Source organism: Schistocerca piceifrons, chromosome 10 (assembly GCF_021461385.2).
Source record: "Schistocerca piceifrons isolate TAMUIC-IGC-003096 chromosome 10, iqSchPice1.1, whole genome shotgun sequence".
Classification (NCBI taxonomy): Eukaryota; Metazoa; Arthropoda; class Insecta; order Orthoptera; family Acrididae; genus Schistocerca; species Schistocerca piceifrons.
Genome location: NC_060147.1, coordinates 113,317,302 through 113,331,042, shown reverse-complemented (window position 1 = coordinate 113,331,042; position 13,741 = coordinate 113,317,302). Strand labels below are relative to the sequence as shown.

Here is a 13,741-nt window from a genome sequence, read left to right as displayed (position 1 = left end):
AATTTGGCAAAAGACAAATTTGCTGTTGTCAAATGTAAAATAAGTATTGCAAATTCAATTCAGAAGGTATCTGTCAGACGTGCAGTCCTGTATGGAAATGAAAGGTAGATGATAAATTGATAGCAGTTCAGTTTTCGGGGAAAATTTAAGTGTACATTGAAAGGATAGGCAAATGTGAAATGTATTTGTTGCAGTAGACAAGAAACTCAAATGCACAGAGGTAGAAGCTTAAGCTGCATGTGAGATTGTTTGGGTATGACTTAGTACCAGAGATGGGCATAAAATTATATCGGATCCTTCTATCGCCCACCAGACTCATCTCTTGACATAGCCGAAAACTTTAGAAGAAACCTCAGTTCTCTTGCATGTAAGTTCCCGAATCATACTGTGATCATTGGTGGAGATGTTAATTATCCGACAATTACTTGGGAAAATTGCAGTTTTGTTAGTGGTGGGTGTGATAGGATATGCTGTGAAACTTTACTAAATGCATTCTCTGAAAACTACCTAGAGCAGATAGTTACGAACCTCACTCATGATGGAAATATATTGGATCTAATGGCTACAAATAGACCTGACCTCTTTGAGGATGTCCACAGTGGAACTGGTATCAGTGACCATGACTCGATTGTTGCAACAATGATTGCCAAAGTACAAAGGACAACTATAACAAGCAGAAAGATATATATGTTCAGTAAACTAGATAAAAACTTATTAGTGTCGTATCTCAATGAGGAACTTGAAACTTTCAGCACATGGCAGGAGCATGTAGAGGAACTCTGGCTGAAGTTTAAAAGAATAGTTGACCATGCACTGGATAGAAATGTACCCAGTAGAGCAGTTCATAATGGGTGGGACCTCCATAGTTTACAGTAACTGTAAAGAAACTTCTAAAGAAACAGAGATCACTGCATAATAGGTGTAATACAAAGTGTGGGGCTGCAGATAGAGAGAAGCTGAATGAAACGCATTTGGCTGTCAGAGAGCAATGTGTGATGTCTTCAACAACTGCCATAGCAGAATATTGTCAAGTGATCTTTCACAGTAGCCAATGAAATATGTTAAGGCTCTTAGTGGCACTAAAGTTAGGGTCCAGTCCATAGTGAATGAGACAGGAACTGAAACTGAGGGTAGCGCAGCAAAAGATGAAATGCTTAACTACATTTTCAAATGTTTCTTTACAAAGAAAAACTCAGGACAATTGCCTCAGTTTATTTCTCAAACCACTAAAAAGACGAATGAAATGAGGTTTAGTGTCAGTGGTGTTCAGAAACAGCTGAAATCATTAAAACTGAACAAAGCTCCAGGGCCTGAAGGAATCCATGTCAGATTTTATACCGAATTTGCAGCTGCATTAGCTCCTCTTCTAACTATAGTTTACTGTAGATCCCTCGAACAAAAAATGTGCCCAGTTCCTGGAAAAAGGCACTGGTCACACCTATCTGCAAGATGGGTAGTAGAGGTAATCCACAAAACTACCATCCAATATCCTTGAGATTGATTTGTTGTAGAATCTTAGAACATATTCTAAGCTCAAAAAAAACGAGGTATCTTGAACCGAATTGCTTCCTCAATGCTAACCAGCACAGATTTCGAAAATATCGATCTTGTGAAAACCAACTTGCACTTTTCTCACATGGCATACTGAAAGCTTTGGATCAAGGCAATCAGGCAGATGCTGCATTTCATGATTTCTGAAATGTTTGACTCAGCATCACACTTACACTTACTGTCAAAAGTATGATCACATAGGGTATCAACTGAAATTTGTGACTGGACTGAGGATCTCTTAGTAGGGAGGACACAACATGTTATCTTGGATGGAGAGTCGTCGTTACATGTAGAAAAACCTTCGGGTGTGCCACAGGAAAGTGTACTGGAACCCTTGCTGTTCATTTTGTACATTAATGACCTAGCAGACAACATTAATAGTAAAATCAGGCTTTTTGCAGATGATGCAGTTATCTATAATGAAGTACTATTTGAAAGAAGATCCATAGGTATTCAGTCAGATCTTGGTACGATTTCAACATGGTACAGAGATAGGCAACTTGCTTTAAATGTTCAGAAATGAAAATTTTGCACTCCACAAAATGAAAAAGAAAATGTAGTATCCTATGACTGGAATATCAATGAGTCACTGTTGGAATCAGCCAAACAAATATCTCGATGTAATGCTTTGTAGGGACATGAAATAGAATTATCACACAGGTTCAGTTACGGGTAAAGCAGGTGGTAGACTTAGGTTTATTGGTAGATTACTGGGGAAGTGCAATCAATCTACACAGGAGATTGCCTACAAATCACTTGTGGGACCAGTTCTAGAGTATTGCTCAATTGTGTGGACTAACAGGGAATACAGAACGCATACAGAGAAGGCGAATGGTCACAGTTTTGTTTTATCCATTGGAGAGTGTGGCAGATCCTGAAGGAACAGAAATGGCAGATTCTTGAAAACAGATGTAAACTAATCTGAGAAAGTCTATTAACAAAATTTCAAAGAACCAGATTTAAATGATTACGCTAGGGACATACTATAACTCCCTATGTATCGCTCACTCAGGGATCGTGAGGATAAGATTAGGATAATTAGTGCACGCACAGAAGCATTCAAACAATCATTCTACCCATGCTCCATACCTGAAAGGAACAGGAAGAAATCATAATAACTGGTACAATTGGACATACCCTCTGCCACGCATCTCACGGTGATTTGCAGACTATAGATGTAGGTGCAGGTGTAGATGTAGATAAACACTTCGGATGAGAAGAGAACAGAAGTTTTCAAAATTAGGTGCTACTAGAGGAGAATGCTTAAGCTTAAGTCACGCATATAGTAAGCAAGGACAAAGAAATTTGTGGCACAACTTGACTAAATGAAGGGGGTAATTGATTGGACACATCCTGAGGCCTCAAGGAATCATCAGTTTGGCAACTGAGGGGGCGGGAGGGGGGGGGGAGGGGGAGGGGGAGGGGGAGGGAGGGACGGGGAGAGAGAGAGAGAGAGAGAGAGAGAGAGAGAGAGAGAGAGAGAGACAGTTTGGGGGGGGGGGGGGTTGAGGAGGGGGGGGGGGGCGGAGAGAGGTAAACATTGAGGAGGAAAACCAAGGCATGAATACAATAAGCAGTTTCAAAAGCTTGTAGGTTACAGTAGCTATTCCTTAATGTAGAGGTTTAGCACAGGATAGACTAGAGTGGAGAGTTGCATTAACCCAGTCTTTGGGCTCACAATCAAAAGAACAACAATAGCACCTGGAAAATAAAAATATTGTGGAATTAGGATATCCCTGGCACTCCCGAGGATAGGGATTATGGTAAGGGTAGGTGAGGGAATTAGGTGACACGCACGCAACACTCTGCCAACGCCTGGAGATACTTCAACCAAATGTGGTGCACATATCGCCTACCATCAAGGAAAAAATATTGTGGGTGTAAACACGATCCTATTACTGTCAGCAGGCCTCTCGGTGGGAGGGGAACAACACATAGGTTGGGATAAACAAGGTATTTGCTCATTCTGGGTGATCAGCTGATTTAAGCCAAAAGTGTGATTTATTATTCAATGCAAACCTGTAACAAGCACTCCCGTATTTGCAGGGGACTCGAACTGAGGTTTGGACAGGCGAAGGGTCACGAATGTAGTTGGAAGTGGCACCCTGCCCGTCTCCACTTTGCTGCTTCTCTTCTGTGCCTCCACTCACTCGTTCCAAATCCTTCACTGGCCTCGGTGACAGCTGCCTCTGTATAGGCTCCTCTTCCGACGGCTTCTCCGTGGCCGGCCCTTCGGAATCGTCATCGTCGCTCATCTGGTGGATGGCCGAGGTGGGTGCCACATCCTCATGAGCCCCCGTGTCCGCCACCCCGCTGTCCCTATCGACACTGGCATCGGTGTCCCGTGCCGGGCTCCTCTCTTCCGCCACCGCCACTCCACGCACCTTCTCGGTCCCCGATTCTTCACCGGAGAGCTCTTCTATCCTCCGCTTGGCCCGCTCGGTTGCCGCTAACAACCACTTTGGCACATACTTGCTAGCAGACATGGGAGATGCATCACTAGGGCCATTCTTCGTGTTGTCACTCAGTACATCTGGATCTGTCAATTCACCACTCAGGTCCGCAGTACTACTAACACCGGCAAGCGCCACAGACATTTTTCCACCGGGATCATCAGCTGCAGGTGTAACTGTAATGGTACACAACGATTCTTCATTTACAGATGGCACACCCGTTTCTTCTACTTTAAATGACTTCTCCTCAGTGTTGGCACCATTATTTATATTGTCACTACTAGAAGTGCCTTCTTCAGATGGGGAACCATTAGGTGAACTAACTTTTACACAGTAGCAGTAGCTGTCTGGTAGAAAGGAAAATCTGTCGCCTATCTTCAGCTCCACAGAAGAAGATTTCGTTATCACTTTCTCATCGTTGTAATAACATGGATTGAGGCTTGTCTGAAAAATAAAATCATGAAAAATTGCAACATCACAAGTTATCATATTTGCCAAATAAAAAAGGCATTAACATAGTGTTTAAATAAGACAAACTGGATTATGCAGTGCTTTACTCACAGAAGTAAGTTCGATTTTTCCATCCTCTGAAACTTTAATCTGGGCATGTGTTCGGGACACTCTTTTATCAGTGCACTGCAAATAAAAGTAACAAATAAAACACTGACCATACAATTAAGACTTCACAGTTGGTGTTTACATCCTCATTAATACTGGTTTTTTGATGGATTAGTCTGTGGTCTAAGGCACAGGGACTCTTCAATCATTATCGTATTAGGATGCATAGAGGGGTCACAGAAATTCTTAAACACAAAAGAACCTTAACAGAAAAGAAGAAATGTAATTAGGAAAGTTGTGTACCTAAATGCTAAACAAAGCAACAGCATCTGCCGGGCTCTTTTCTTCTGCCATCTCCACTTCACGCACCTTCTCAGTCCCCGATCTTCACCAGAGAACTGTCTATACAAACACTATAATACCACATCTCAACAACTGTGAGGTTAAAAGTAGACAGTTTGACAGTTTCAGAGAGCTGAGTAAGTTTACATTGAATCAACGACAACCTACATTTCCAAAATCACAGAAGGAGATGAAATTGCAAGCAAAACAATATGCCTTAGACCACAGTTCAGTCCTCAGAATCCTAACATCACCAAGGGTGAATGAAACAGACTCAGACTGACCCAGTAAAACATTTAATCAATACTGCACTGCTTGATAGTTGCTGAGGAACAACTAACACTTGCTAAAAACAAGCGACAATTGCTCAGAAAACCTCACCAATAATAGTAAAAGGAAAAGCTGAGGGCAAATGAATAAATTGCAGCAAAGGCTGTGCACGAATGCTTTATATGCATTCTACAGTTCAAGTATGATGTTTGACGAAGGCTGTTGTGGAACCAATTAGTGCAACATTTCCTGTTGTAAGGTAACATCTCTGCAAGACATTAGTTAAGCACTTAAGATTGTGGATGAGCAGCTGGACGGCTTGAAGCCGATAAAAATGTCGTTAGTCTGGCCACAGTAATGGGTGGTTCCAGAAGCATTATCTCCAATTAAAAAAGGCCACTGAATGTGAAAATGCTATGAGAATGCATGCTGGTGGTCGTAGATGGATCAACTTAGTGCACGAGGATCGATACATAGCGAAAAGAATACATGGCGAAAAGGATCACACATCTCACTCCTAGGCAGATTGCTGCAGACCTGCCAACTGGTACTTCATGGCGATTAAATCAGGCTGGTTTGTACACTTGGAAGCTCTGTTAAATGCAACCCGCTTCAACCACAACACCACCGAGAAAGAGTTTATTGGCATCTAGAGCATGTTGGTTGGGGTTAGCATCAGTGGTCCAGAGTGATGTTCTCTTATGATTCCTGCTTACTGTGGCATGTGATTCTCACCACCAGTTAATGTAGAGAGAGAGAGAGAGAGAGAGAGAGAGAGAGAGAGAGAGAGAGAGAGAGAATGCATTACACACTACAGACTGTTGATGAATGTCACTGGTATGGCCTAACCATTGTGGTGTGGGTAGGCATTATGTGCAATGGTTGAATACAGCTGCATATCTTTGCGTGAGATACCGTTACAGCATGGGAGTACTGTAGGGAGATAATTATGGATCATGCTCATTTGTTTAGCGGTATGGTAGGTCGTAACTTTCTGTTTATGGATGAGAATTCCCATCCACATGGGACTGCTGAGGTCTCGGATGCAGTGGATAGTGAAGATATTGAATTGTATGGGATGGCCTGCATACTCCCCAATCCTAAACCCTATATAGCATGTCTCGGATGCTCTTAGCAGATAAATTTCTCAACGAGAACCGTGCAAGAACTGAAAATCACCTCAAGAGAGAAGTGGGAAAATATCCCCCAAGGGCTCCTCAACAGTTTGATAACCATCATGAATAACAGGTGCAAAATGTGGATTAGCGTCACAGGAGGACATATTCATTACTGATAGTCTGAGATTGATCTTTATGTCGAGTTTTCTTTATAAATATATCACTCCATCTCTATTACATATGTACTCTGTTCCATGTCATCCATAAATGCCTGTGATTATTCCTATTCAGCAAAGGCCCTGTTCCTTGACAACTGTCAAGCAGTGTATGACATTAAATATGCTCGGACAAAATTTAATATTGTGTTAGTAGAACTAGCAGGAGCAGAAGCAGCAGCTGCATCGCAATTAAAAACATAACCAACTAACTGCAGGAAATATGTAATATAGGCAACAAAAACAATCTAATAAAGTGTCATTTTAAGTGTCCTCACTTTAGATAGGAGAATAAATAGGACATGGAAAAGATAAATGAAACATGCTACTTCTGTTGCTCTGTGTCAATTATCCAACTTCATAGACCGTGTGTTTTCCATTTGTTCAACTGCCCAATCTTTTAATTTAAAAACAAACACCAGTAATGGACTAGGCCCTAAACCTGTTCCGACTAGCCGACTGTTGCCTACGAGGCAGTATGGTAAGTGATCTACTGATTAAGAGACACATGATCAGCATGTCACCAATCTCTCCAGCCATTATTGCCAGTAGACGAATCCTGCTGGTGCTGTTACTTCTTTATTCAAGCATCTCCTCTTCTGGCATCATGAGCGAAACCCGTTATCTCAGAAAAATCCGAGGAGGTGCCTTCTTATTTAAAGAGTTTCAAATTATGCCATTTGCATCCCTTGTGTGTTATTAATCTTCTCATTTAAACAGCTTCCCATTAATTATGCACAAGGGATTATACACTGAGGTGAAAATGTGCGATAGTGGTGGGCACATATACAGACGACAGTAGTACCACATCCACAAGGTATAAAAGGGCAGTGCATGGCAGAACTGTCATTTATACTTAGGTGATTCACATGAGAAGGTTTCCAGTCTGATTATGGCTGCACGTTGGGAATTAACAGACTTTGAACGTAGAAAGGTAGTTGGAGTTAGACAGAGGGGATGTTCCATTTCATAAATCATAAGGAATTCAATATCCTGAATCTACAGGGTCAAGAGTGTGCCAAGACTACCACATTTCAGGCATTAACTCTCACTACGGACAATGTAGTGGTCGACGGCCTTCATGTAACAACTGAGAGCAGCAGCGTTTGTGTAGAGTCGTCAGTCCTAACATATAAGAAACACTGAGTTAAATAACAACAGAAATTATTGTGGGATGTATCCATTATGGCAGTGCAGCAAAATTTGGTGCTAACGGGCTACGGCATCAGATAACTGACACTAGCACCTTTGCTAACAGCACCACATCACCTGCAGCACCGCTCCTGGGCTCGTGACCACATTGATTGGACCCTAGATGACTGGAATACCTAGGCTTGGTCAGATGAATCTCAATTTCAATTGTGTTTGCAGACTCCAGGAAGCCATAGACCCAGGTTGTTAACAGGGCACTGTGCAAACTGGTGATGGCTCCTCAATAGTGTGGGTGTTTATGTGCAATGGACTGGGTCCTCTGGTCCAACTGAACCAATCACTGACTGGAAATTGTTATTTTTGACCCCTTGAGGCCATTTGCAGCCATTCGTGGACTTCACGTTTCCAATCAATGAAAGAATTTTTACGGATGACAATGCACCAGCTCGCTGGGCCTCAGTTGTTCTTGACTGGTTTGAAGAACATTCTGGACAATTCGAATGAATGATTCAGTCACCCATATTGTTCGATATGAGCCACATTGAACATTCGTGAGATATAACTTAGAGGTCAGTTCGTGTATAAAATCTGGCACCTGCAACACTTTTGCGATTATAGGTGGCTGTAAAGGCAAGATGGCTCAATATTTCTGCAGGAAACTTCGAACGACTTGTTGAGCCCATGCCACGTTGAGTTGCTGCATGACAACTGGGAAAAGGAGGTCCGACATGATATTAAGAGATATGCCATGACTTTTGCAACCTCCACCACTTGAATTTATACAAAGAAAGAAAGAACAACAGAAAGAAAGAACAAGTAAAAAATTAAATCCCTGTATTGGATCTTTTGTTGTGCATTACTGTGAGCATGTTTCATAACTTTTCAGCACATTAAACCAGACTGGGACTCAAACCCAAAACCCTGCCTTTTTCTAGCAAATCCTTTTACCATCTGAGATATCCAAGCATGACACACAACCTGCCCTCATAGCTTTAGCTCCTCCAGTGCCTGTCTCTAACTTGCCAAACTTCACAGAAGTTTTCCTGCATACCAAGCCCGACTAGTGCTCCTCGAAGAAAGGATGCTGTGGAGACACCGCTTAGTCATGGCCTGGGGGACTGTTTTCTGGATGAAATTATCACTGTGAATTGGAATTTCTGCTGTATGGAAACTGCCTGCTGGACCAGGACTCAAACCTGAAACTTCACCTTATGTGGGCAATACTCTTATCAACAGGCATGCCTAGCAATCAACCTCCACAGCTTCAGTTCTGCCAAAACTTGTCTTCCATTTTGTGAACCTTCCCAAATGTCCTATCTAAGAATGGGTCATTAAAGAAACAGAGCATTATGTCAGACTGGTCAATGATGAGGATGGAAATGTCTTTTCACAGTCCCCATTCCAGATTCACATAAGGTGCTTTAAAAGACAATATTTATGAAACTGACAGAAAATGTAAATTTTCACTTTATATTTTATCAGAAGAACACACTGACAGTAAGTTTCTAAAGTTTCAATGATGAAATCACATCCAAAGTGCCTGAAAAATAATTAAATATGTGGCATGACCTACCTGCCACGTCCACTTGTTGAAGAAACACTTCAATACCAGCTTGATAAACAACAGTTCTGTTGATAATATTGGCTTCCAAATTGTTTCCTGGATGTTGTCAAGCCAACTTACAGGTTTCTGATTGATCCTGAACTTCTAAAAAAAGTGTGTTAATGGCAAAACCCAGAATCAAAATAAGTCTCCAAATTCACTCATATGAAAACTCTACCCTGAAACCACAGTGTTTAATGATTGAAACATAGGGAGGATGAAAGTATTAGAGAGAATGGGCTTTAACATAAGAAACTTCAGTCAAGACATCTTGAGAAAAATAAATTTACAGCATCTTCCTGATGCTGAAAAGTCAGTTGAAGATGTGGTAAAGAAAAGAATGTAGAAAAACAAGAAACCAGAATAGAAGCCTTGAAGAGAAAGCGGACCCTGAGTACAAATCTGGGACCTTCTGATGAGGTGACATAAGAAAAAAAAAACATTAAGTCGAACCTCAATTTCATTTCCACAAAATTATATTACTTTTGAATGCATTACGGGAACAGCAGTGATCAATGTCTTGTAAATAATTACTATTAAAAACAGTCTTGATCACGATTTATTTTATAAGGTGACCGGTTTCGACCACTACTGTGGTCATCTTCAGACCATTGAGTGGAAACCCCTTTCTGTTGGAGAATCACAACTGTTGTGATTCTCCAACAGAAAAGGGTTCCCACTCAATGGTCTGAAGATGACCACAGTAGTGGTCGAAACCGGTCACCTTATAAAATAAATCGTGATCAAGACTGTTTTTAATAGTAATTATCCACAAAATTATGTTTTTTTAAAGTTTATGCACTTTTTTCTCAGAATCTATCATGGCTAGAATTATGAAGTTTTGTACACTCATTTCTATAAACCCAATAAATGTTGTCTCAAGAGCAAATTTTGAAATCCCAAGTGTAAGCTGAGATATGGGGCAAAGCACTTGGAATTTTGCATGAGTTTTATATTATACTTACAGAATTATAATCAGATAAATTATTAAACTTCTCCATTTGATACATTTAAAAAAACCTCATGAGAGAAGATAATGTAAATGCATTAAACAGAGAAAATTTTGTAGAAATCTCTTGAATAGTTTCTGAGAAAAAGGTACATAAATCATTTTTTTGAAAATAAATTTTTTAGATCCCATAAAAAAGTTAAATACATGTAATTCAAGAAACTTAACAGTAAATGTGTTCATTTCATGTAAAGTATGGTACAAAATTTCATTGCTGTATCTACAAAATTTTGATTTGGTGCATCTTTTAAATAGTGTGTTTTTCATGAATGTCCCCCATTAAGGAGATCCCAGAAAACTCTATTTAGGATACCCATACACGGACTCAAACCTCACTCTACCCTTATGTGCACACAGTGACTTAGCTGTTAAGCCCCCTTGCTCAGTTAGCTATACAAGGAATATCTGGAAGTAAGAATGACAGGCCACTGCTTACCTTCTGCAGGCAAAATTCCAAGTACTGCCCATGGACACAATCAGATTCAGAGCAAACAAAATTAGGAAAAAAAGACTCAATTAATTTCTTTAATTACATGTTCTTAACCACAGTAAACTTCTTCAAAGCTGAAATACTTTTACCACCACCGAGAGTGTGAATTTTGTAAAATGAATGTTTCTTGTGAGCTATCAGCTGATTTTGGTAGATGACCATTGATCATCAAGTACTTCAACAATGAACATCACTTCACAGCCATTGGAATAGCACAGAAGTATACAAAAAACTTGCCACCAAAGGCAGAGAATCACATGCTTTACACTTCATCAGTAGTTCTGATTAAGTGCCAAGTTGGAGTGACTAGTATGCTTGCTCCAAACTGCTTAAGTAACAGAACCCACTATGTTGTCCTTGACGGAGAATGTTCATCTGAGACAAGTGTATTGACAGGAGGGTGCCAGGGAAGTGTAATAGGACCACTGTTGTTTCTGTTGTTTTATATAGTAAAATGATATGGCAGACAGGACAGGGTGGGCAGCAATCTGTGGTTGTTTGCTGATGATGCCATGGTGTATGGTAAGGTGTCGAGGCTGAGTGACATAAGGAAGATACAAGACAACTTAGACAAAATTTCCAGATTGTGTGGTGAATGGCAGCTAAACCTTAATGTGGAAAAATGTAAATTGATGCAGATGAGTAGGAAGAACAAACCTGTAATGTTTGGATACAGTATCACTAGTGTCCTGCTTGAAACAGTCAAGTCATTCAAACATACACGAGTGTTAACGCTGAAAGCGATATGAGATGGAATGAGCATGTGAGAACTGTAGTAGGGAAGGCAAATAGTCACCTTCAATTTATTGGGAGAATTTTAGGAAAGAGTAAAGGAGACTGCAAATAGGACACTGGTGCAACCTATTCTTGAGTACTGCTCAAGTGTTTGGGATCCGTACCAAGTCAGATTAAAGGACAACATCAAAACAGTTCAGAGGCTGGCTGCTAAATTTGTTACCAGTAGTTTCGAACAATATTTAAGTGTTATGGAAATGCCTCGAGAACTCAAATGGGAATCCCTGGAGGGAAGGCGATGTTCTTTTTGAGAAACACTGTTGACAAAATTTAGAGGAAAGGTATTTGAAGCTGACTGCCATATGATTCTACTGCCGCCAACATAGATAGTGTGTAAGGACCACAAAGATAAGATACAAGAAATTAAAGCTCATACAGAGGCATACAGGCAGTCACTTTTCCCTCACTCTATTTGCAAATGGAACAGGGAAGGAAATGACTAATAGTGGTACAGGGTACCCTCTGCCATGCACTGTACGGTGGCTTGCGGAGTATCGATGTAGATGTAGATTTCTGGTATTACCAAAGGAGGCAATGTGAAAATGAATTAGGCAGTCATTTACTGAAAGACAACGGTTGGACATTGCACTGTGGATTCAAATATAATAGGTGTTTCATACGTAACACAACTTTTGAAATCTGTCACTCCTGTTCTAATAAGTTGGTAGCATTGAACATTGCACAATTTTAATTTGTTTTCTTTGTGGTTAGTAATGGAGTGCTCCACCATGGAACAGCATGTTGTCATAGTGAAAATCTAGTACAAATGTGATGAATGTTGTGCAGATCACTCACAAACTCCACGGAAAGTTTGCTCATTTTAATGCACCAAATACATTGACTGTGACAGACTCATTGCTAAATTTGAGGAAATCAGTTTGATTGTAGACATTAAATACTCGATGCATCCTCATGTTAAACATTCTGTGGAAAAATTGTTCATCATAAATGATTATTTTACTGAGTGTCTGGTGAAACACGTTACCCAAATTCACAACCACTGGGTGTTTCCAGAACCAGGATGAAACAAATTCTGAAAGAAGATGTATGCCTTTGAGCCCATGTAATCAAACTGACACAAAGAAATGAAGCCAAACAATGACAAAAAGCACTGAGCATTTGCCCACTGGATGCTTGTGAAACAAAGAGCAGACAACAATTTCATAGGGAAAATAATGTTCTCATATGTTGCACTTTGTAAACGAGCAAAATTTCAGAATTTGGGGCAAGAACATCCTCCAATAATTATGGAGGAGTGATTACATCCACAATGGGAGACTGTGTCATGTGGCATTTGGATGGAGGGTGTAATTGGGCCATACTTCTTCGAAGATGGCACCAGACAGTGGACTGCAAACAATACTGCGATATGTTATGATAATTTTTATTTCTGAGCTGGATCGTGTGAATGCTGTGGAGGTTTAATTTCAACAAGACGGTGCGATCTGTCACATATTGTCTGCAAATATGACTCATTATGGGAGAAGCTCCATGACTGGGTGATGTTTTTGCATTGGTGACATGATCTGGCCACCTAGATCTTGTAATTTGACATTGTATGATTTCTTTTTGTGGGGAGATTTGAAATCTTGTGTGTACACCAACAGACCATCATCACTTCCAGAGCTCAAGGCCATGATTCAGAGTGTAATTTCAGAACCAGATGTGCAAGTATGCTGAAAAGTTACCAAAAATTCCTTGAAAGAACAAAAGTAAGCCAGAAAAGTCATGGAGAGCATTTGAATATCATACTTCATATACAGGGTGTCCCATTTATCTTGACCACCCTACATAACTGCTGGTCCAGATGCAAATTACAAAATGTTTCAAGCAGATGTTCTTTAGCCATCAGGGGGACATCTATCAGCACGATTGCCTTTGTTGTAGCTTTGTTTTTTACAAAGATATGAACAGAGGTATGACTTTTTTAAATGGCACCCTGTATTTTTTATTCAGTAATTCATTTCCTCTCCTAAAGATCTATTCAAAAATGTATCATAGCGTACCATTCACTGAAACACAACGTTATTAATTACATAACACAACATTGACTTTGAGCCTGGGATCACAAACTCGTCCACTTGCTGGAGTTGTCAGAAAACATTTGAAAATCGAGTAAAAACATAACACAAAACTGACTTTGACTCTCCTATACCATTGCCCAGGAGTAGAACATTCAAAGGTG

General features: G+C 40.3%; 1 protein-coding gene across 1 annotated transcript in view; it reads right to left on the bottom strand.

The window, feature by feature from the left end:
* LOC124718844 (aprataxin and PNK-like factor) overlaps nucleotides 1–13,741 on the bottom strand; it is an 81,760-nt gene that overhangs the window by 23,396 nt on the left and 44,623 nt on the right. Inside the window, exons 2-3 of the mRNA XM_047244468.1 lie at nucleotides 4,566–4,640; nucleotides 3,571–4,448 (exon numbers count right to left, since the gene is read on the bottom strand). Of these exons, the coding sequence (XP_047100424.1) occupies nucleotides 3,571–4,448; nucleotides 4,566–4,640 (953 nt within the window). The remainder of the gene's footprint in view (nucleotides 1–3,570; nucleotides 4,449–4,565; nucleotides 4,641–13,741) is intronic.